The sequence below is a fragment of the Lissotriton helveticus genome, chromosome 1_1, assembly GCF_964261635.1.
Source record: "Lissotriton helveticus chromosome 1_1, aLisHel1.1, whole genome shotgun sequence".
NCBI lineage: Eukaryota > Metazoa > Chordata > Amphibia > Caudata > Salamandridae > Lissotriton > Lissotriton helveticus.
In genome coordinates, this window is record NC_136057.1 from 526821666 (window position 1) to 526846988 (window position 25323).

At 41.9% G+C, this 25323-nt stretch overlaps 1 protein-coding gene across 1 annotated transcript in view; it reads right to left on the bottom strand.

The window, feature by feature from the left end:
• Positions 1-25323, bottom strand: part of VWF (von Willebrand factor) — a 1169185-nt gene that overhangs the window by 1079507 nt on the left and 64355 nt on the right. Inside the window, exon 5 of the mRNA XM_078673989.1 lies at positions 21740-21948. Within this exon, the coding sequence (XP_078530115.1) occupies positions 21740-21948 (209 nt within the window). The remainder of the gene's footprint in view (positions 1-21739; positions 21949-25323) is intronic.

The following is a 25323-nucleotide window of genomic DNA, read 5'->3' on the forward strand; positions in this document are numbered from 1 at the left end:
ACCTAGTTAACGTCTGGCCTAGGCCTTTACTGCTGTAGGTATTATTCCAATGCGCAGAGCCTATTGGGAAGATAGGAACTACACTACATGGCGCCCAACGCGTTTGGAAAGGGCGATAAAACTAACGTAAGACATTTAGAGTAACTCAGTCGTGCTTTCTCACTCAGACCCCTTTTCCCAAATACTCCAAAGACGTCTGGAGTGGGTGAAAGGTAATATCCTCCAAGACCTCGCAGGAGGGAACTCCTATGTATGGTTCTTGGTATAGTCAACGTTGAAGGATAAACAGTTCCAAAATATTGTGTATCTAATCTTTGTTCCATAAGAAACCTGATCTGCAAACAAACAAAAAAACCTTATTGACAGTAAAATGTCTGACAATGAGGATGAAAGAGAGGCAGTTAGATTAGCAGCTGAAATAGCAGCAGCTGATACTGCAGCACTAGATGCGGACGGGGATATAATACTCATCCCGGTCACCAAAAGGAAATCTATAACCTTAAAACTTATAGAAAATGGACTGACACCTAGAGGTGGCACAGTCATATTCGTAATTGAGGCACACGAATATCGGCAGACAGAGGTATACTATACATGGATACATTTTCCAGCAGCAAATGCTGTAACAAAGTACTTCCACTATTACAAAATAGAGGTACCACCCGACATTTACACTCCTTTCGAGGAGGTGGAAGTACCACTCAAATTCCAAGAGCATTTGCTCTTATTTGATGGCGCCCTAATACATAATAATCACATCACCAGGCTCGGTCCTTTAGGAAGACCAGGAGCAACGTGGCCGGTCTTAGTCGGATACACACCACACCCAGACATCGAAGGGATGTCTACAGGAGAGCTGTTAATACAGCTAAAACAATTACTAAAAATTCACAGACAATTAGTCCAGTATGTAAGGCGGACTTCAACAATTCAGCCAGCGATTAAACTTCCACAGCTGACCCCTCACCAGGGGAACACAAATAAAATTACACCACAGAACATCCAATCCTGCCTAGGTAAAGTACCGGCTAAACTGGAACAAATACCATTCTGGTTGGCACAGAAAATTACCCAAATAGAGGCGGTGTTTCCTGACACCACCCCGCTAGAAAAACACAGGATTCTGACTATCTGTCTTCCTATGGGAATCGCACCACACATAGAGGACTGTGACACTTGGGGTACAGTCTTTGCTTCCATCTACACAAAAACGCACGGTGTTCCATCCATTTCGGTAATACCTGATGTGCTAAAACAAATTCAAGACGAATACGGTCCAGAACCTGCTTTAACTCTTGGTATGAAATTACTGAAAGACTTCAAGCAGGTCTCGGCTATATTATTAGCCAATATAAAAGGTGAAGCAGCAAACGTGGCGATCCGCCAGAGGTTAAAAGAGACAGATATAGCAGACCAACCAGCTGAAATTGCCAGAATCATAGAAAAATCATATGAGGAACTAGGTAGAGATAGTTTAGGTGGAATACCAGTAAAACCGCAACTGACTGAAAGTCCAGAAAAAATATTTTTTAATAATAATTCACCAAAAAAGAACTGGGATGGAAACAAACAATCCAATCCTAAAGAAAAGAAATTCCAGTCCAGAGGAAGGTCTCCTAGGCGAAGAGAAAAATCTCCAAACCGAAGACAGAGGTCACCGCAGAGTGACCCCTCTGGGAATAGATATAACCTTAGAAATAGGGATAATATTAAAAAACCTGATAGATATCAAGACATTGATATACGTCCCTCTCAATCTTTTCAGAATTCCTCGCAGAAATCGGAAAGAAGAGGACGATCAGAACAAAGAGAAGAGCACGCCAAGTCCAAAGACAAGGAACCTGCTCAGCTAAAAAAGAAATTACAATTTCCAAAAAAGAAGGTAGCCAGTATCAAGGTAGTTAACAATGCCGAGAATACTGAGGATACAACTGAAAAACGGAGAGTGGGCTCAGACAATGCTAGACAGTGCAGCAGAAGTGAGCATAGCTCGCAAAGTCCTTATGAATCATCTGGAGACAGTGGACACGAATGAATATCTTCAAGTGGAAACTGCAGACACCAGGGTTAGCAAACCCCACAAGATATACGAGATAACATTGCGTATAGAGGGTGATAAGACTAGGAAAATAAGGGGACTATTTTGGGATAATCTCTCCAAGGGCTATGATATCCTTCTAGCTGAAAAAGACTGGCCACCAGAGTTTGTCAGGGAGTGCCCTCATGGCGAAGAAGTAATTATGCCTGCCTTCTCAAATCAAATTCCAATTCATAAAAAATACACACTTGCTAGAAAGTGGGCAGTGGCTTTAGCACCTGCTTTATATAAAAATCACGTAGGATGGGATGAGGATTCTCCTCCTCACAAAATCCAGTTAAAATCACAACCTACTGCACAAAGGCAGTACCCAATTAAGCAAGAAGCTAAAAAACAGGTAAATGAAATACTAGATCAGCTAGAATACCAGGGGGTGATTGAAACTTGCACCTCACAAATGAACAACCCTTTGTTTCCGGTCTCCAAACCAGACAATTCATATCGTCTAGTTTTGGATTACCGACACCTTAACACATGTTGCAAAACTTTTGCAGTGCAAAACTCACACAGTGCTGCACTAATGAATAACATAGTGCGCAAAAAATACAAAACAACCGTGGACATCTCCAATGGATTCTTTTGTCAAAACATAGCACCAGAGAGCAGATATTTAACTGCATTTTCAGTAAATGGCACTCAAAAACAATTCTGTCGGTTAGCCCAGGGGTACAAGAACAGCCCAGGGGTATTCTCAGCGAGAGTAACAGAATTACTTCATCTATATGATGATGAAGCATTATCTTATGTCGATGACATTTACTTAACAGATGATGACTTGGAGACTCACTTGAAGAGAGTGAACACCATAATACTTGGGTTCGCAGCAGAGGGTTACAAATTCAACTTTAAAAAATCCAGAATTGCCCATCTGACAGTCCTGTTCTTAGGATATGAATTATCAAGTATAGCTTGGTTGACAATTTTTTGAGAACTAGAAGAATTAAAAAATCTAGCATATGAAGAAACATATCCTCTGCCAATCGACATTCTGCCTTTACGACATTACGCCTGTGTAATCTATACAGACGGACATGCTCAACCCTCCGTTTGGGGAGAACAAGCATACAACCCCACATGTGAGATTACAAAAGAAGTGTGGCGCGGAGGTAAACTAAGACCTCTATTAACAAAATCACACTCAGTAGAAACTAATTCAGAACTACAAACTGAAATAATAGCATTGAAAATGGCGCTAGATAATGCGGATCGCGAATTCCCGACACTTATAGTGTCAGATTCATATTACTGCGTCAAATCATACAACAAGGATTTGCAGACATGGATTCAAAACGATTACAAAGATGACACAGATGCACCAATAAAGCAGAAACTGCTCTGGGAACAAATAGCTCTTTTACAAAAAGAACTACCAAAGACTCACGTGACTCACTCACTGAGTCATCAGCGTGATGGCGTTCACGTTGTAGGGAATTCATTGGCTGAAACAGCCACAGCGGCAGCCACTAAATCGGCTCCCGTAGTTCGAAAAAAGCGTACATTAAAATACATTGACGGTGAAACAGTGCTGGCGGTGAAAACGTCATCAAAAGGCGACTGCTCAGCGTTACCGATCAACTATCCACTCAATTATACATACATAATCGATGCAAACTCCGTCCCTTTTGCTCGAATCCCTGGAGTGGGGGATAGAGTGATTCCAAACATGGACAGGAGAAACTTGTTAATCGCAGACGCACACATGGGCGAGGGTCTCAGACACCTTAAAATAAAAGATTCTCTGGAAGAATTACAATCACGGTACTGGTGGCCAGGCATGAGCCTACATCATACCATGTTTGTAAAAAACTGCCCAAACTGCAACAGAGATCGCAGTGGGGAGAGAAACAGTTTAATACCTCGTCGTTCTACTCCAGGAAAAATCAGGAGTAAAAAGGAAGGGTTGCGAATAACATATACAGGCTAGTTCCACTTATAATGTAGATCACCAGCACTCGGCTGACGTCCGGACTGTTATACAAAGATTTGCGAGTCTAAATGGCATATACGCTAAGAGCATGCTACGTTTGACCATTGTCTCCACTCTAGCCCTCAAGCCTGAGGGGAAACATGACCAAATGAGCACAGCCCAGCGGGAATCTTCTCACTTCCTTCCTGAGGGTACGGGATGGTGTAAAGAAAAAACCAAGGCATAAAGCAATCTATAGCGGAAAGGATATTAGGTTCGGGAGCTGGGTGGGTCAAACATCTAATAAGTGTCCAACGTAGTCTCAATAACTTGCCAAGAAATTCTCTGAAGGGATTCAGTCCGTACGAATTATTATTTGGAACTAGGATGTTGATCTCTGACCTTGATAGTCAGACTTCAGTGGTGAAAGAAAAAAGCTTTGATATCAAAGACCGTTTGGCTATTTTGCAGGACTTAAACAAAACAAGAAAAGACCTGAGCAACATAAAGTTGAAACAACAGCCAACAACCACTGAAGAACCACCACCTGTCCCAGCAAGACCTGTCTGGATTCCAAAAGTCGGGGATCTAGTCAGGGAAAAGATCGCGGTAAAGAAGGAATTTGGGCCTTCTTACAGAAAAGCAGTTCCTGTCTTGTCTGTCAACGGGACAAGATCAGTTGTACTACCGCCACTTGCTGGTAAAAAGGAGAACCGAGTTGTATCCATCGACCTGGTAAAACCACAACATGTGGCCGATAACAAACAGTAGGCCAAGTGGACTCCCAATAAGTAGCAGAACACCAAGGTTTGCTACCAGTACAGAGGTCCTAACGAAGAGGCTCATCACATTCGAAACGCCTACAGAAGAACAACAAGCACTATGCAACAATGCAATAGAACTCAGACCTCTGAAAACCCAAATAAAAACATTTAGCAGAGACACACCAATCTATAATGAAGTACCAAGTGAAAATGCAAGAAACAGAAATCCTGAAGCAATTGGAACAATTGACAGAACTGCATCCGGCTACTTCATCAACTTCGATGATTCCTCTGAAGGCTTCAGTGAATCAAAGACACAGCCATCATCAAAATCCTTTAAAGACAAAGCTAAGGAACTTTTGAATCAACTGAAAGAAACATATCTGATTTCTCCATGGATTGAATTTTGGGTGGGTTTTGGTGCATTTATCCTCATACTTTGGCTCATCATGGTACTTACTTTGGGACGCTTCATTGAGGGAAATTATGCTAAAATGGACACAGCAAGTCAGAACATCAACTTGATCCTCAAACCACACACATCTTCACACGTCGAGAAAAGAGAACTTTCTTCAGCCAACTTCACAGCCAATCCGATACCTGGTGGGGTAGCCTGGGACAACACTGACTATGAAATTTATGGTCCGGTCGAGATCCTGAAATATCCACACCAAATTAAGATCTCATTGAGTGACTTTGCAAAACCAAACTCATTTGCTGATGATTGGGACTTCGAAAATATTAATAATATGATGTATGACTTAGTAATGTCTGCTAAATTTACCAAACATGATTATTTGCAGGGTTCTACAAATTATGACAGTATGTATTGCTATAACCACTATGGTAATCACTTTTTACATAGATCTGCACAACCTAGAAATGTTTTAAATTATAATCAATGGGAACATTGTGCAACACCTCCAAAAGGGAGCTCAAGAACCGTTTAAGACAAATATTCATATTTTTCAGGTTTTAACACAAGTAATGCTGAAACATTTTATTTTAAATTGTCAAACAAGACAGGAACCAAAACCATGATAACCAACACAAAATTGTTATATTCAGACTCATTTTTTGCACAAATGAATACTTTTGGATTTGATTATTGGGACAAAAATGTTGAATTGAAAAGTGTTTGGGGTACAAAAGAATGGCAAGTACAGGGTATAGAAGCTTTGTTTATAGCGTGCATGATCCCAGAACAAATGATATTTTTAAATGACACTGTTCAACAGACCACCTGTCTTGGCTTAGCCAAAATCAAAGATTTAAATAAACCGTCTATTCCAAAGCCAATAATGTTTAGCAATAACTCTGATACAGATGAAGAGATAGACGTAAACCATATATTAAACCAAAACAGAACACATCCTGATTGGAAACAGTGGTTGATCTGGCCCACAGATACTAATAACTGTCAAGACAGATTCCTGAACAAAACACAGGGTTTCAAAATGACCAGGCCAGACCCTAGATATCCTCAAAGACATCACCCAGGGATAATAACCACCTACAGTGTGGGCAAATTATGCCTTCAATGGCTACAAACTTCCACACTGGCTGAAATTAAGCAACACCTAACTTTACTTACTGATGGTGCTGACTTGCGTGATTTCACTTTGGGACCACGCAAACAGCGTCAAAAGCGTTTCATAGCAGCCTCTGTATATGCAGCATACAATGAGGCCTGGAAGGTTAATCAAATTGAAAGAGCAGAGAGAATACGGGAAATTGACCGTATTAATTTGGAAAAATCACTTTCTGTAGTGGACAATGGGTTAATGACTCTGTCCTCCAGAATTTTTTCATTGGACAGCATTGTGTCTTCAGCAATCGACATATTATCGCAAGACTTACTGTTATTACAACATGGTCAGTCACAATTGCGTTCTATTGTACAGCTTGGCTGGACGTTACAAAATCTGCGTTCAGGCTATGTGCCTTGGCGTTTAATCAACACAACGTCACTATTCCAAATCTTTAACCTTACTGATAGACAAATCGGTATGGCGCAAAAGGGTGCTGATTATACAATCTTGAGCATTGAAAAACTAGAAAGATTACCAATGACAATGTCAGAACGACCTGTCAGTGAATGGATAATACACGGAATCATAAATATTCCAATCTCAACCTTCAGGTTTCAATACTGCCAAAAATATATACAGGCTGGCATGTACGAGAAATTGGGAAAGGGGTACCTTAAAACAACATGGAACCTGCCCTATTCACATGCATGTGTCAGTAATAAAGGACAGAAAGTGTTTCTTAGTGGCAACAATTGTGCGATGTCACTAAGTGGCACACTTCTGTGTAACGGAATTAGTTTGCATGGAGCCTGTGAAGGGAATTCATACAACCTTTCATGTCACCAGCAAGGCGCACCTGCAACAGAAATAGAACCATTCTTTCAAAGACTCTATAATGGGAGTTACATTCTTATTGTAGACCGCAGATGTTGTAGTCTTATGCCCGGGACTCCTTATCTAGTCACTACGACTGCGAAGGTCAAGTGCTGTGGACGCTCATTGTTCCCCAGCTCCTTCCCAGACAGGGAGGCAAGGGCATGGCCCGATTTGAAAATTACTTCTATTCGAATAGATACTTTAAGCAGAATGAAAACAGTCCTTCTTCAGACGCCTACCAGGCTCTCGTCATCAAAAGAAACGTATGATCTACAAGTCGCAAGGACGACTGCAGAGATACATACATTATTATCAACTAATTCCCCCGTACATTTCGCGGAAATCCTGAGTGAAATCTTAAATATTTCTGATACCAATGGGGTCTCAAATGTATTTAAGACAGTATTTTCTATGGCATTAACACCATTCAAAGCCATACTGGGTATTTTTCCAGATTTCGTCCATTCGATTTTTGGCGGACTTCCCCTGATCCTGGGACTAATTGCAGGAATCCTATTCTTAGTCCTTATTTTTCGTTATGGCAACCCATGTCACAGACAAAACTCTTGCGACAAGGGAAGAAACAATCCTAGCCATTGGATACCGGGACCGGATATCAAAAATCCTGGGACTCTCCCGGCTTAGAGACCTGAACATGACTTGGTTTCTATCATTTCGACCAATGTGGCAAAGATGTGTTTTACCTGTATTGAGGTGTCTGCTATGCGGAGAAGAATGCGTGTTAGACACCTGTCTGACGCTACAATCGGATGCGCCAATGGATGCAGAAACATTGTTGAGCCCGATCAAGGTTCATGCTTTGTGCTGCCCTCAAAGGCTACCAATCCTGATGACGGCATTCGTGGAAGCTTCACCACTACGATTGATGGGTAGTGAAGTTCAAGATGAAAGCAGCATCGAACAGGTACGACCTTCTGTCAGTAATGTAAATCAGAATGTCAATGGAGACAATCATGCGCAAGAATGCATGATTACACCTTTTTCCGAGTTAGTGGAACTTTCCCAGGAAGCTGTTGACAGTTTTTTCGAAAGCCTAAATGATATGATGTTCTCACCCGAACAGAAATAGAGACTTTTGAGCAAGCTCGCACACGGCGTTCCCTGAATTCGGCCTTCAACTTTAAAAATAAAGTCACATGAACATTTTCGCTCCAGTTCACGGACAGCAGTTTTTTCAGCAGCCCCAAATATTTTTGCATATTTTTCGGGACACTATCTTCTGCTTAAAGTAAGAACTATTCTTAAAGAACTAAGGTTTCTAAATTTTAGATAGCTTATAGACATTAGCTGCCCGCTGGCATGTTCATAAAGATATTTTATTCTGTGATGGAATGGTCTCGAAACTTTTTTCTGTAAGACATCATTTCATGTGTAATTCTCATATACCAAATAAGCAATAATGTATACAAATGCAATTACTTTGGCATTTTTCTACAGCTTGAGTGCATACTATATATATATGTCTGCAATTTTTCAGTATATTTGAAAGTTTCAAAATGCATTTATGTATTTTGGGGTGGTAAGGTATACACACTACTATATAGTATGTTGTACTATGTTATACTATGCCTAGATTAGTAAATATGTCCATAGTTAGCGTGGAGTGGGTGTCATGTATTCCTATAGGTTCTGAATCGATCCCCCTATTCCTGACCCTATTCTAGTTAAACAAATCAACAAGTTAACTAGCAGTCAGCCCATGAGGCAAAAAACCCCCATGATGCAGATACCGTTATCTGACGCAGTCACACTACGGCACAGGAACGTGTTATCTGATTAGGTCATAACGCTTGCGATCTAATTAGACAAGCGATATTCCTCCAGCCCCTGATAAGGCATACGGAGTTCTCATAACAAATCAAACCTATGACAACCTGGGCAAAACCCTGCGGCCATTGTTTTGATTTCACCGAGAACTTTAGTAAAAGAATGTGCTAACGAGCAAATCGTATGACATCTTTATTGAGGTATCTATGTCCATCCTTACGTCAATCTCGGCACCTTAAAGGTATAAATATTACCGATCTTGCCATATGCAAACACACGCGTGGTGACGAGACGGAGCAGCCATACTTGCCGAAGCCGAGAGCAGAGCAGACCCCGCTGGCAGCAGCCCCGCCTTCCTGACGCGCTGAGAGACGCGCTGCTTTCTCCTGCCGAGAATCCAGCACCGGCGTTTCTGGGCAGCCCTCGCAGGCCGCCTGGAATATCGAGACCAGAGAGAGAGATACCATTCCTCATTCATCCTAACTTCCAGGTACAGAACTGAATAACCCCTCACAGAGAATTCTTTAGTTATTCACTTGGCAAAAACAAACTTAACTTAAACTGTAACTTTCTATTCCCGCCCACGTATTAGGCTTAGGTCAGGTACACGGGGTAGGCGTATCTAGAAACACCAGTTGAGTACGTTTAGTCAAATGTATATGTGTATGTAATATATTTTATTCATTTTAAAACATCATATGGCTTAGAAACCATATCAATGTTTTTACAGTATTACTTTATACTATTGCTTTTAATGTATGCACTTTACTTAACTATAAGTATTGCAATAATATCGATCCATTTCTCTTGTATGAGAAAAGAGACTGATCAATAAATAACATCTTTTATTGAACACGCCCGTCTCTTCCTTTTCTCTACATTCTGATGAGACTAAGAATGCACGTACTGACTGAGTAAAATAATTTGCCTTTTGTTCACACGACTCTCGAGATTGACTCTTGATTAGGGGAGAGCAAAGTTGTCATGTTCTATGGTTGTCAGAAACTAAATCCCTTCTTGTCTAATCAGGGAAGTTAATTCCTCCTTGAACATTCGAGAAAGTTTCTAGCGAACTCTGAGCTACGCTGGCAAACCCAAAACTTAAGTCTAGTATCGACAATAGTAGACCTAGTTAACGTCTGGCCTAGGCCTTTACTGCTGTAGGTATTATTCCAATGCGCAGAGCCTTTTGGGAAGATAGGAACTACACTACAATACTTTACTAAAGTCTGTGTGTGTAATTCTAGTGAAGGGATGTGTAAAATGATATCAAACAGGAAAGAGAATCAGAAATGTTTCAATCAATAGAAACTAAGAGTTGGTGCCAAAAAATGGCCTGCCTGGAATGAAGGTCAAGTAATATATGCCAGGCACTCATGGTAACTTAAAATAAAATAAGAAGCACAGGTGGAGGCGGCCAAATCCAACACTGCCATTTACATCCACTACTCAAAAATTATAGATGCTCTTCTAAATGATCATTGTAGATGTATTGCAGAGTGGGGTAAGCTATTAGTGAGGGGCAAAAATTAGCATTTTCCCTTCCAATTTAGCGACTTTTTTCCAGTGCTCAGTAAAAATTTGTAGCTGATATATACCAATCTTGGACGATAAGATACCGCCAGTCAATATTAGTTTCTAGGATCATTTGGATGTAAATCCCAAAAAGTGTTTTTGAAAAAGAAAAATGGTAAACCTTCAGGCATATGTTTTCATTTGGGTTTGTGAACTGGTTCACAAATGGAAAGGTTAGTGGAAAACCAAACCCAATACAGTGAGACACTCCCATCATCCATGTGGCAAATTTTAATTAATTCATTCAGGTTCGCTATCCAGGAGTGCCAGTTAATGAACTTCACTGAAATGTTTTTTTAAAAAGAAACTATTTTCTTTGCAATAGTAATTTAGGATGAGGGTGAATGGACATATGAGTCACAAAAAAGGTCCCTTTCTGATGAGAAATGGTTGGGACTCAACCCTTGCCTATGGAATTGGGTCTTACATACCCTGTTATCCACCTTTTATGCACTAGTACTTTCAAACCCTGGCTGGTTTTGTTTGAATCTACCTCGTGTCCAGAAGACTTTCATATGTCGTGATCAACATCTGTTCCTGACAATCATTCTCCTGTTGCTGGCCCCCAGGGGTGGGCAGGAGTTCATTGCACTCAGGGCAAGAGGAAGGAAGCCACCAAGTGGGCAATTTCAGACAAGCACTATAACTTTATTCTCTATCCGGTACCATGGGAGTTTACTGGCTTATTCCCCATGAGTAATCATGGTTGTTCTATAGTTTATTTATTAATTTATTTTATTTATTTTATTTTATTTAAAGGGTTTTATATAACGCTGGCTGGACCCAAGAGTATCAGAGCGCTTTACAACATATTGGAAACAAACAGAGTAATAATACAATTAGATAATGAGGCATGGCACTTTGAGAAATTTGGGAAAAAGTACAAAAATAGGTGGACCAAAGAAAAATAATAGATTAAGGTAAGGGGAACTGGATGGAAAAAGCGATTGCAGAGTTAGAGCGGCTCAGGGGTAGCGGGGGAGAGATGCAATATAGTGGTAAGTGGTAGAATAAGGGGAGAGAAGGTGACTGATGGAGGGTGAATATGTTATAGATACAAAAAAGGGGGGAAAGGTGGTAGCTGGGAAGAGAGAAACAAGGGAAGAGCAAGGGAGTAGATAATGACCATGTAGGGAGAAAGAAAAAATTAATACACAGTGAAACAATACATTAACCACCTCAGTATTTGTTGAGAAGGAGCAGTTTGAGGTCTTTTTTTGAAGCAGTCGTAGGAGGGATTGCAACAAAAATCTTTGTGAAGGGCATTCCAGATGGACGACGCATTACCAGAGAAAGAGCGAGATTGTGTTGATTTATTTTTGAATAAAGGAGGGACCAGTACAAGTACGTTAGTGCTCCTCAAAGTTCTAGAGCAACCTGCTTTGTGGAGATTGTCCGAGAGGTAAGAAGGGGTATTTTGGTGGAGGGCTTTGTGATGCATGCAGTCTTGTAGGTAGTTCTGCCTTCAATCGGAAGCCATTTCAGGTTTTTGAGAACGGGGAGATGTGATCAAAGCACTTGCAGTCAGAGATTAGCCTGGCAGCTTGATTAAGGATTGATTTGAGAGGGGCTAGGTGGATTTTAGGAGTTCCTTCAAGCATGGCATTACCGTAATCAATTTTGGACAGGACCAAAGATTGTACAACTGACTTAAAGTCATCAGCAGGAATAAAGGGTTTGATTTTTTTAAGATGGTGCAGTGTGAAGAGAGCACCTTTGGCTGAGTTTTTTATGTGGGGAGTAAGACTGAGGCTCTGGTCCATGCTGATGCCTAGGGACTTGACTGAGTTGGAGATGGTGAGAGAACAGTTGAGAGCATTAATGTCAGAGATCCAGTTTTGGATAGGGAGCGTTTTTTTTATGAGAGAATAAAATGATTTCAGTTTCTTAGGGTTTAGTTTTAGGTGGTTGTAATGGAACCACATGTGTATCTTAGTCAGAGTGTCATTTAGATGTTAGACGTCATCATGGGATTTGATTCTGTAATAGAGTTGTGTATCGTCAGCATAGAGGTGGTAACTGAGTCCCGCTTGTTTAAGAATAAGAGTAAGGGGTTCCATGAAGAGGTTGAATAGAGTGGGAGAGAGAATAGAGCCCTGGGGGACACCCAAGGTTATTGGCTGAGGTTCCGAGAGGCAATTACAGACTTTAATTTGTTGGGTTCTGTGTTGGAAGTATGATGTGAACCACTTGAGTACGTCGCCACCCAAGCCAAAACATTTTTTGAGAGTATTGAGTAAAGTTAAATGGTTAATGGAATCAAAGGCAGCAGGAAGGTCAAGTAGAAAGAGAAGGGAAGATTCACCCTTATCTAGGGAACCATGGATGTCGTCGATGATGTTGAGTATTGCTGTTTCCCTGCTGCAACCCTTTCTAAAGCCAGATTGTAAAACGTCCTAGAGATTGAAAGTAGTTTGTTCAACTATGGTATTTTTATGGTCTGCTTAAACATTTTTCCACTAGTGTTTAAATGAGTCCAACAAAAAGTATCTCAGGAAACAGAAGGACCCATACCTGAAGCTTGGAAAGGTCTCTCATTATCAAGATCTCTCTGAAGCTGTTACCTTTGGATTAAGATAGATTTCATATTCATTGAGATGTCTTTCCTGTTTGATAGATATGCCGCCATGCCCTGGTCCAAAGTTATATTGTCAGATCAAGAGCCTGATTTAGAGTTTGGTGGACGGGCACTTTGAATCAGGTGTACATTGTCACTTTTTTGGTTCTCAAAGTCTATCAGTAGGGTAAGACTGGACGGTATAGCCAGTTAGGGTTCCATAAGGCCAGATACTTTTACCCTGAGGTCCAACTAAACCAGTTTTCAGCACAGCAGAAAGCTCTGAGCAAAACATACCTGTTTTTGTACCTGCAGAGGATGTGTCCTCTCTGGGGAATATTCAGTGACTAACTCCTACTTCTCTCCACCATTTGGGATAGGTCTTCCTAGTAATTGAATCCGGTCTCAAATTCATGGGCAGGCATTTATACACCAGGTCAGCCTTTGGAGAAGGTTCTTTGGAGGGTTCAGTCTTCGGTGGTTAGTTGGGTTCTCCTGGAGGCAGGAGGGGTTCTGCTTTTTGTGCCCCAGTAAATAAGAGGGCAATTACCTGAACCTTGGAAGGAAGTTCCATTCCTGGGGGGCCAACAGGAGCACATGCTCCTTCTTATTCCAACCAACAGTAAGGAAGAGTAATGTTTTTGAAAGATGTTTGCCAGATTTATCCTGTGCTCTAGCGGGTAACTGGAGAATTCCCTGTTCTGAAACCTTAAATCCTGCCTATATCGTGTTCATATACTCCCATGTGGTACAGTCTTCAAAACCATGTATATAACCAAGAATGTACCTATGTTTCATAATCAAATATGGATGTTGTTTAGTAGTAGTTTGAAGCTTCCTGTGGCTTGTTGAATTCTAAAGCTCAAGTAGGCACTGAATGCAGCAGGTTCAGAGTTGTATATTTGCACAATTCCTAGATGTGCAATTTCACTTTGGAACATGGCAAGTAGAAGCAGGATTTCAGGAGAATAATTAACCTAGTATTGTATTTGTGAATGATATTGTCTCTTCAAGAACATCCAGTACTTTTTGAGGGAGAAGATCCTGATATTTCTCATTAGGTACATTTTAGCTGAGAATAACAAGTTTTTGCTACCTTACTAAGCTCCATTGACTTGTATCGAGAGAATCCATGTAGATAGTGCTTCCAAATTTTCATCTCTTTCTCAGCTCTATGCTCCAACTGACCATGTTCTAGCGAGTGTTCCTCTTCAGTTGAAATGACAATTGACTTTGACCTTTTGCACTGCTGCTTGGTATTACGATAAACACTAGTTGGACTTTATGCTTCCTGACTTGTTTGAGTTTTTTAACTCTACATCCTGACTGTTTTCTTGCAAATACCCTACCTCCCTTTGCAACACTTCCTCTCTAAAATACTGCAAACCTTCCCATGAGCTCTAAAACAAGATGGGATGGCTTCACTAGACTTAACCTGGAAAGGCTCTGGTCCTTTCCCAAGCAATTCCCTTATTTAGATGAGATGCTCTTCCATCTGTCATGGCCTACACTGGTGTCCCTCTGGCTGGGCTTGAAGACAGACAGCGTGGAAGGACACTACAAATGAAAGGCAGCAAGTCCTGGCAGTTTCATTTGACATTTCTAATTGAAAGGAAGAACTGTTAAAGCTGTCCTTTATTCTGCCAAACTTTCCTGTCTCATTCCAAGACCTTGTATTGGACACGTGGAGTAGGGCTGAGAAGCAAACTGGTTCTAAAATTGTTTTCTATCAGGCTGCACAAAATACACTTTCTTAAAATTAATCTTTCACTAATGTGATCTGTCATCTCTTTTCACCATTTAATCAGATATTTGAAACTAAGAGAAAAATAGCTTTTAATAATTGCTTCAATACTTTAAAAACCATGGTTGTAAAACAATGGCTTTATTCATAGCTACATCTGTTAATGGAAAATTTAGCTTCACTACACAATGAAAGCAGCATTTGGGGAATGGTAAACTGACAGGTCATGCTATTTCCAGGGTGTAGCATGTCACATTTTTATATAACAGTCACACAGCCTTGTAGACTTGGAAGGCACATTTTATGGGTGTCTTAGCAAAAATATAAAATAGGTTTTCCACATAAGACAGGCACTTTCCCTTCTAATGTGTTACTGCACTGGTCTTAAACTGCAGCCCAGTCAGAGTCTAATGGTGTTCTCTGATGTTTTGCTGACTTAGTTTTTGCTGGCTTTAGGACTCTGCACACTTTAGCTCTGCTAACCAGTTCTAAAGGGCTTGTGTTCACTCCTTAAAACATGATAGAATTGGCTTATACCCAATCAGCATATTTAATGTACCTGTATGTCCCTAGTTAAGTGGCACTACTGGTGTCCAGGGCCTGTATTACAATGCTACTAGTAGGTCTGCAAAGAAAAGGGTCTGTATCACTGATTGTGCCACCTACTTAAGCTGCCCTTTAAACATGTCTCAGGCCTGCCGCTGCAGCCTGTGTGTGCAGTTTTAAACTGCCATTACGACCTGGTAAAATAAACATTTTGCCAGACCCAACCCTTCTTTTTTAATACAAATTAGTCACCCCTAGGGGTGGCCCGGGACAGCCCAGAGGGCAGGGTGCAATGTATGTAAAAAGTAGGAGATGTATTTTTCAGGTTTTACACGTTCTGGTAGTGAAAGCTCTTAAATTAGTTTTTCAGTACTGCAAGTCTACCTCTCCCAAAGGATTGGAGTCACCTCATTACATTTAATATGCTGTAACTTCCAATTGGGAACAGGTAGCCAGTTTATGTTTGGTGTCTAGGGAATTGCTATGAAAAATCCTCTCTTACGGTAAAGTCAGAATTTAAATTACAAATTCAAAAATGCCACTTTTAGCAAGTTGCCATTTTTCTGCCTTAGCCATTTAGCCCCTGCAGCCTGTGTCTGGGTCACCTGACTAGGTGCAGCTGACAGTTGGCTTTATGTCCTCCTAGACAGCCACACACAATAAAGAGCTTAGATGGGCCTAGAATGGCCATCCCTGGCAATATGGGAAGGAGGAGTTGGGCACAGCCCTACTTACACCTGAACAGGCTGTATCCTGCCTCCACACAAAGGGCTGCATAATTACTGTACCCAGAATGGCAGTGCAGGCCCAGACATTGCGGAAGCCCTGCCGCTAAATTATGCCATTGTCAGACTTGACAGAGGGAAAAGAACTGCAGGTGGCATAGCAGTCATATTTAAAAAATCACTACAATGCACCCTTGAGTCAGTGTCTTTGAATGCCTGTGAAATAGCCCAGTTCAAACTTTCACTGCGTTCTAATTTCACATTAACTGGTTTGCTGGTGTACCGTCCGCCCGGGTTGGTATCTACTTGGGCAGCACAGTTCTCTGACTTGGTTGCTTCTTTTTTGGTTAACTCTAGCAACCTCATAATCGTTGGAGATTTAAATATCCATTTTGAGGACCCACATAGTAATCAAGGCAGGAATTTGATTGATGACCTGGCAGCTATGAACCTTACCTTGTGCAATACGGGGGCTACACACACAGGTGTCCATTTCCTAGATCCTATTTTTTCCAGCTTCTCTTGCCTACTTTGCTCCCCCGCTTTGCCCCTACATTGGTCAGATCACTATCTTACGAAATTTAGTTTGCCTGCTCTGGCCTCTACCGCTCCTCCCAATCCTACAGCTCAGCATGGCAGAAGGAACTGGAAAAAACTGGACATGAGTCTCCTTAAATCTGCTTTAGCCTCTGGGCTGCAGGATGTGGTAGTTGATTCTGACGACATGGAAATAGTGGCCAAAAAACGGACAGGTGGCTCATGGAGGCCATTGATGCCTGTTTACCACCTGCACACAAGAAGGTTAAGGCCCATAATACTCCTGCCTTATGGTTTAATGACTCACTTAAAGCTGCAAAGTCTAAATGTAAACGTCTGGAGCGCCTCTGGAGAAAAGATTATTCCCTGGTGGCAGCCCAGACTTATAAGAGGGAACTCAGGTTATATCATAAAGACTGTATTGCTGCGCGAATTAGCTAGGTAGCGAAAACAATCTCGGAAGCCCCAAACAAATCTAAAACTCTATTTAATCTAGTTAAGGAATTAGCAGGCTCGAAAACCATCGTCGAACCTCCTCCTTTGAATATTGCCCAATGTGAAGAACTGGCTTGTTTCTTCACTAGTAAGATCGATACCATCTACTCTGATATCTCCAAACCACATCTTGATCCTGTTAGAGAGAATTCTGACTATGGTTACGTGGAAATGGATTCTCCACAGTCAGAAATATCTTATGAGCCTCTTCTGTCCTGGCCCGAGATGACAGTTCATAGCCTGCAAGAGATACTAGGTAAACTGAAATCAGGATCTCCAGCTGATCCTCTCCCAGTTTCAGAACTAAAACTCCTTGACATCCAGCAACTTTCTGTTATTTGTCAGACACTTAATCTGTCTTTAACCACGGCTACTGTGCCTACTATATGGAAACATGCCATGGTGTCACCCTTACTGAAGAAACCTACAGCCGACCCCAATATATTGTCCAATTTTCGGCCTATTTCCCTCCTGCCTGCTTTCTCCAAAATTTTGGAGAAACATGTACATTGTCATCTTGCCCATTATACAGAAGCTAATTTGTTACTCCATCCTACGCAGTCAGGCTTCCGTTCCGGATTTTCTACAGAGACCACACTGCTAGGGGTGTCTGAAAATGTACGCCTTTTGGACGATAAAGGGGAATCCGCTGCGCTGATCCTATTGGATCTCAGCGCAGCGTTTGATACCATCTCTCATAACATCCTTTTAAAATCCCTCTCCGCCTCGGGCATTAGGGGCAAAGCCTTAAATTGGATTGCCTCTTTCTTATCCCATAGAACATTTCAAATCAAGTCAAATAATGGATCTTCAAACACCCATTTGTCCCCCTACGGAGTCCCTCAGGGCTCGGTGCTCAGTCCTTTACTTTTTAATTTGTATGTAGCCCCACTCGCTCAGATCGCCGAATCAGAAGGTTTGACTATGTTTACCTATGCTGACGACTCGCAAATAATCTTTTCACTTTCAAAAGCAGATCGGGATTCACTTTCTCCTCTGCAGTTGGGTCTCAGTAAAATTGCACGATGGATGAGAGACCACCTGTTGAAGCTTAACGGCGACAAAACTGAGGTTACAATACTTGGACAAAAGCCAGATCTTTGGAGAGATAGACACTGGCCTCCTGAAATGGGAGCTCTTCCCATTCCATCAGACCAAGTTTGTAATCTAGGCATCATTATCGATAAAGGACTGACTATGCAGCCCCAATTCAGGAAATTAACAACTATGGGGTATATTATCAAGGGGGTTTATCTCCGCTTTTTTGCCTTTAAAAGCCAAGAAAGCGGAGATAAAATTATCTCCCTATGACCTAGCTGTCGCTAACACCAATTAGCGACAGCTCGTAGGAGATAGCGACCATCTTGGGCCCCACTTTGCATGTCAGTGATATTTATCACTAATGACATGCAAAGTGGGCGTGCCAAGATGTTAGCGACTGGAAACAGTTGCTAACATTGCTATCTCCTATTACCAACTTTTGGAGATATTCGCGCTAAGCACGAATATCTCCAAAAGCTAACACCTGCCCTGAGCAGTTCTTAGCCATGTTATCCAATGGGAGGTGGATAACATGGCTAAGAGCATTAGCTCGGTAATGCATGAATATCGCGGACTTTTCAGCAATATTCATGCATTGCGGCCGTTTTTTATCGCATTTGCGATAAACCTTGGTAATACCAAGGTTTATTTGCGATAAAAATCGCCGCAGCTCTGCGGTAAATTTTTGTCTCTAACCAAGCAATAGCGATAATTATCGCTATTTCTTGGTAATATGCCCCTATGTGCTTTACCATCCTAAGGTGGCTGAGGAAAATTATTTGGATGCTGCCTGAAGACAGACAAAAATCTGTAGTCAATGACCTTATCACCTCGCGGTTTGACTGCGGTAATGTTCTTTATCTGGGATCTTCGCAGGCTGTCCTGAGACGCCTCCAGCTTGTACAAAATGCCGCAGCCAGACTTTTGTGCAAATGTCATAGGAGAGAACGTATGTCGGGTCATCTTAAGGCCTTGCATTGCTCAGAGTCGAAAATAGAGTTAAATTTAAGACTCTGAGTTTAATGCATAAAATTAAATTTGGGTCTACTCCGAGATATTTGCAATCTCTGGTGCACACCTACTGCCTCGCTCGCTCTTTGAGATCCGCATCACAGGGTTATTTCAGAGTGCCTAAAGTTCGACTAGCCAGGATGGGTGGAAGGTCTTTTTCGCTTTTGGGACCAAAGCTTTGGAATTCTCTCCCATTGAATTTACGCACAGAAACAAGCTATGTGCATTTTCGCAGAGCCTTAAAGACCTGGCTGTTTAGTCAGTAATCTGACCTTGCCATCTCAAGAACATCATGCCTGCCCAATCAGCTATCTATTTCGTAGCGCTGGGAAACCTTTTTTGGGTAGCTGTCGCGCTTTAAAAGCTTAACAAATAATAAAATACGTTACTAGTTGTCCCTCACGAGTCAACTGCAAAAGCATTGAAATTATTAAATCAAGCTGCAGGTCAATGCTTTTGCATTTGACTCATAAGGGACACCTAGTAATGACTAGTGGAACTGCAGCTTCATGAAAGGGTTTCAATGCTTTTGCATTTGACTCGTGAGGGACACCTAGTAACGACTAGTGGAACTGCAGCTTGATGTTATAATTTCAATGCTTTTGCATTTGATTCGTGAGGGACACCTAGTAACCACTAGTTGAACTGTAACTCTTTGTAGAATTATTTTGATATTGGATACTATAATATTCACTGCCCACTGCTAATCTCATCCCATAATGCTTTGCAGGGCCTTTGGTTGGGATTGTATTTTTGCCCATAACGGTGCTTGGGGTGGACCTATGAGGATGGGACCACCACTGAATCGTTCAGCGATATGTGCTCTTTGTTTTCAAGGTATCTGCTTGGTTCTCTCCCTAGATTAGGGAGGACCCCAAAATCATCACCTCTATCACTGCTTGCTAAATTTAAATTTTTACTTTTGTGAAATGGCTATATGCATTTTAGCATGTAAATACAGAAATACTTGTTATTTTATCAAAAGTATATGATGTTTCTGTTTTATTAATTGGTAGTCCGACAGTTTTTGATCAACTTCATGGAATTCCACAGTGTAGTACTCTGCCAATTATGCCCACCCCTAGTCTTGATTTATTTATTAAGTTTAGCTCTATTTGTCTAAATTTGTGTAAGACTACAAGCCACATCAGGTACATTTCCAGGCAAATGATTCTACCTGTGGGGTAATTTTTGTAGTGCTACCTATTCCCCTGTGTGGAGCTTTATATAGCTTAGAATTTCAGGCAATAAACGGCCAACCAAATGTGCAAAAGCAAATTTTTTCCTCAATTGGGAAAACATTTTTCCTGTTGGGAAAAACTCTTCTCGTACATGCTAAACAGATATGTGGGCCATCTTTTCCCCTTCCCAATTGTGGAAGGGGAGTTACTCCATCACTTGGCTTAGTGAATCTCCAATGCTTTCCAGGGTGGGAAAGGGTCAGATTTCATTTTGTGAATACCCACAAACTTACATATTTGTGGTCAGTTCACAAATCTGCAAGATTAATCATGACTTGTTGCCCCTACTTCCCATGCCTTGTGTGGGATTTGCTACTGCAGATTTAGCTGCACTTGTGGCTGAGAAGTCTGTATTAGTAAAACCTTTTATGCCTGTCAGGACTCCTTTTGTGAATGCTGGCCATGCGTAAATGGAGTTATTTTGTAGATGTAGACATAGGTTTTTTTACCCTGCAGAAGATATCTTTGTGAATTGGAACCTTTGGGGCTTATTTATAAGCTCATTGCACTGCAGGTGCATCACTTTTATTGATGCACCAGCAGCGCAATGGGTTGCCCATATTTACAAGGCCATGCATGACTTTTTATGGCCTTGTACATATGTTTCATTTTTACGCATAACTCTGCATGAAAGGAGCATTCCATGGGTGGTGTTGTGGGTGTTCCCAGATTTATAACATTTTGTAAAGCCTAGGAATGCTTCAGAAAAGGAGGGGCAATGAGGAGAAATACTTTTTTTTCTCCTCGCTTTTTTCCTCTTTCTATGCGTGCTGCACATAGAAATAGGAAAATGCCTTTAATGATTGATTCTGTGCAGGAAGGCGTCCCTTCCTGCACAAAAACAATCATCCCCTCAGCGCAGGCACCCTTGCAAAATGACACATGGGTGTATCCGCAGGCGCACAGCTGCTGTTTATGCACTGGCACAGGGGAAAAGGATAGGAATGTGCCGCATCTTGTAGATACAGCGCATTCCTGCCCTTTTCTTTTGACGCACGGCAGCGCAGCGCTACTGTGCATCAAAATCTTGTAAATGAGGCACTTTGTTTGCAATAGGTTTTAAAAAGCCCAGATGCGGAACACTGTACCCCTGATGACAAGCGGATATCTTGTAACCACAGCTAGAAGGACGAGCATTCAGATATCTCTACTACAGTACAAGTTGTTCTATCACCAAGTTCATACAAGATAGACAAGGATCTTCGAAACAGCTACTTGTAAGGCACGTAAACAACACAACATGAGCATCCCCACAACTTTCACAAAACCAGAGAATGTGCTTTTCAAAAACATGATATCTCACCCTCTTGAGTCATGAAGTCATCGTCAGCAAACGTATTAAAGTTTCCGCAGAGGCCGCAGGTTTTGTTGAAGTGTTTGTCAGACAGCACAATTTCCACATTCCCAGTGATGTCAATCCTCACCGCAAACCCATGTTCGGAGCTGCTCAGCTTGTAGTAGCCGGCTTCATTTTCAAGGAAGATGCCATTGGAGGCGTAGGGCATGGATATCCTGCCAAAAGAAAGGGGCACTTTACTTTAGGAAAAGACAGAGGTAGCAGGTATTTAAGAGCCCTGCCAATACTCTGCTTTTCTCATTGTTGTATTTTTTGAAATATTGATTCTATGTGGATGCTTGTCATATAGGATAGAAACATTTCACAGCACAATTATGTTCTCCTAAATAAAAGCCAATAACACTGAAAGAGCAGTAGTATTATACAGTCGCCACCTTCACAATTTTCGACAGGCCATGCCCGCCAATATATTCAGGGTAAAATGCCCGGTACAAACAGGACATGCACACTTTGGTGTGGAAGGCACCAAAACCTGCATGTTATTGCAATTTGAAAGAGGAAAGATTTTGTCTCTCCTGTTACATTCTGAACCCTGGGGTATCAGATTTTAACAGGTGCAGTAAATATTGGCTGAATTTTTGGGACACTCGTAATAGAAGCCTTTGTAGATAGCCAAAAGGCTTCTTAAATATGAAAAACTTGAAATATACTCTTTAAAATATGATTTCAATATTATATTCTGCCTGGCAACGGACATGCACTGAGACTGCATCAATACGCTATTTTCATGTATAAATGTAGCTTTGTGTTATGTAGCCCTGCCAAATACCACGTATCGGGTGTTAGCATAAGGCATTTTAGTTCTGTGTCAACATCACAGCACATTAATACATTGGTCATACATTTACAGTGCTCCTTGGGATACTGTCGGGTCATGAGAGGGGCTCAATGGCTGAATATAAGCAGCCAGCGTGTGGCACTTGCTGTACAATTTACAGCTTCATGTCCTAGTGCCTGGGGTGCTCACTCATTACTTAGACATGAGTTGGAAACATTGCTTCGGTCCTGCGCAGCGAAAACAAATTGTTCTCTGGCTGCCCCGGTCCCCAGCGAGACAAGTAGCGCGCGGGATCATGGGGGCAGCGGAGGAATCTTCTTTCAAAATTAAACACACCTCAAGCTGCGGGCCCAAACTCATACGGATTCGGCGACATTGCAGGTATTTTGTTCAACTGTTCCTGGTCGGGTGTCCCCTCGGCAGTATTTTGGATTAGAGAGCAGGTCACACCCCTTGGCCATAGTGTGCTTGCATCCGGCTCCCAAACGATATTGAAGCCAGCAGCAGCCTCTAGATACTCTGATTTATCAATGCTGTCACGTTGTACTGTATGTTGCATTTAGCAGGTGTGTAGCATTTTTACATTATATTGTTTCATGCTGCTCGTGCTCACATCACTTGTGCGATCCAGTGGGGTTCTGGTGTGTGTGTGTGGACGGTGTTTGGTATCTCTGGGACACACACTGTTATTTATACTCTGCTAAATTGCGGTAGACACAGGAAAAATATGAGGACAAAACGCAGTTGTGGGTCGCATTTTTTCCTCATATTCCAACCATGAACTCTGTGGCGGGGAAGGTGTGGTGAGTTGTGTCTTTAAAGCCGGCCTGTTGAGGATAAGGATTGGAGAATGTAGGGAGAAAACATATGTTTACACCGAAGTTCCGAAGTGTATTTACCCTATCACTCCAATTTATGGAAACAGAAATTGGTTCCATAAAGTATAGGGGCCGCTTTTATCAGCCTACATTTACGGGTTTGATTACATGTGGAAATGTATAGTGCGAAAGGGGCAATGTTTGCATAGTGATTTTCTTTAACAGAATAAGTTATCATTAGAGGTTGGCCATGACTAGCAATTTAATCCGGGCCACTTTGCCAACACCCGCAAGCTTACAGTTTTCAGTGTATTTACATTTTCATACTTCTAAAGCTACCAAAGAGCACCTACACCTCCTATCTATAAGCTGATATGCTAGGAACTCAACCTTAAAGAACAAGCTCTGCAAAATATATAGAAGTGGTGCATCGCTGCGTGAAAGCAGCGATGCCCCACTTCTCAGTGCGCCCTCCTTGCAGCACCAATGAGGCGTCATATTTACAATATGATGCATCATGTCGCAAGGAAGGACAGATACCTCAGTATAACTGACGTATCTGTCAGTGCAAAAAGTGGCGCATTGCTGGAGTTGTGTCGGAAGCCTGACGCAACTCCAGCAATGTTCTTTTCACATGGGGCAAGCCCCATGTGAAAGGGCCTGCGTTGACCATATGCTTGCCATGAGGCAGGCGTAAGGTTTTGACGCATTTGCGTCCTAGAAGTGGCGCAGAGAAATCTCATAGATTTCGCTGCGCCACTCCTACGGCCCTTTCTTGCTGGGGTACGCCCACCCTGCATACATTATACCTGGCTCAGGTATAATGTAGAGCAGGGGTTTACGAAGTGACGCATCTACCTAGATGCGTCACTTTGTAAATATGGTGCAACATAACGCATGTTTTACTCCACTGGTGGATCACAAAAAGTGACGCACCGGTGGTGCAAAAGTGACGCAGGGGCTCATAAATGAGCCCCATAATATGTTATTATCCCATGACAGACAGCCCAGACAGAAAGGCTATCCTTCCTGCGTGACAAAAGCGCAGGCTGTAGTGAATATCTGCCCAGAAAGCGCATTAGTGTGAACCGCAAGACAACACCATCTTATTGAAAAAGCGCGGTTTTCTATAAATAAGGTGCACATTCATTATCCACTTATGCGGAATTGTAAATACTGCATGTGCAGATCACGTGCATACTCATTGTGGCAGTGGGAGCCTCTGTCACCCTGCGCTGGAGCTGCTGTGGAGACATGTCATGGGAAAGAACCACAGAGTGACTCAATATCAGGCCATCCAAATTCTTTTAAAAACGTTCAACTTCATTTTTCATCAAAAAGTGTTTGCATTCTCCAAATGTTCAGTAGAAGGTTCATGAAACAAATATAACTCTTGTACAGTGCATTCTCTCTCTGAGTTGGTTATAGGTCAGTTTAAGGTTGTGGGTGGGTGCTAATTTTAGAGCACTATAGAAACCTGTGCAGCTGAGGCTGAAGGCAGTGAGAGTTCGCCCACTGACTATAGATGGGCCAGATAAAGGTGTTCAGACCAACCCTTGCCTTCTCTGCAGATGTCAATCAAAATAGCCTCTCTACAGAACGCACAGAGCGATGTTCATAGATGAGCGAACAATAGTAATTTCTATTTTATGTGAAAGTGTGTGAAGTAGTTATACACAGATGATGAAATATTGCTAGCAAGGTCAAATAAATGGTGGTTACAGTTGAGCAGAGAGAGACAGGAGTGGTGTGATGCCTGATGACATGGGCCATGGAATACGCACTCGACGCTGTGTGGTACAATGAAATAATGCGACTACAATACCCAATATGCACCACATATGGGGCTCACCTCAATGCTACCATTATTTTGGCCTATCGGTGTGTGTGTAAACTTACACTAAATGCTGTCTGCACCTCCGGCTGCATGACTG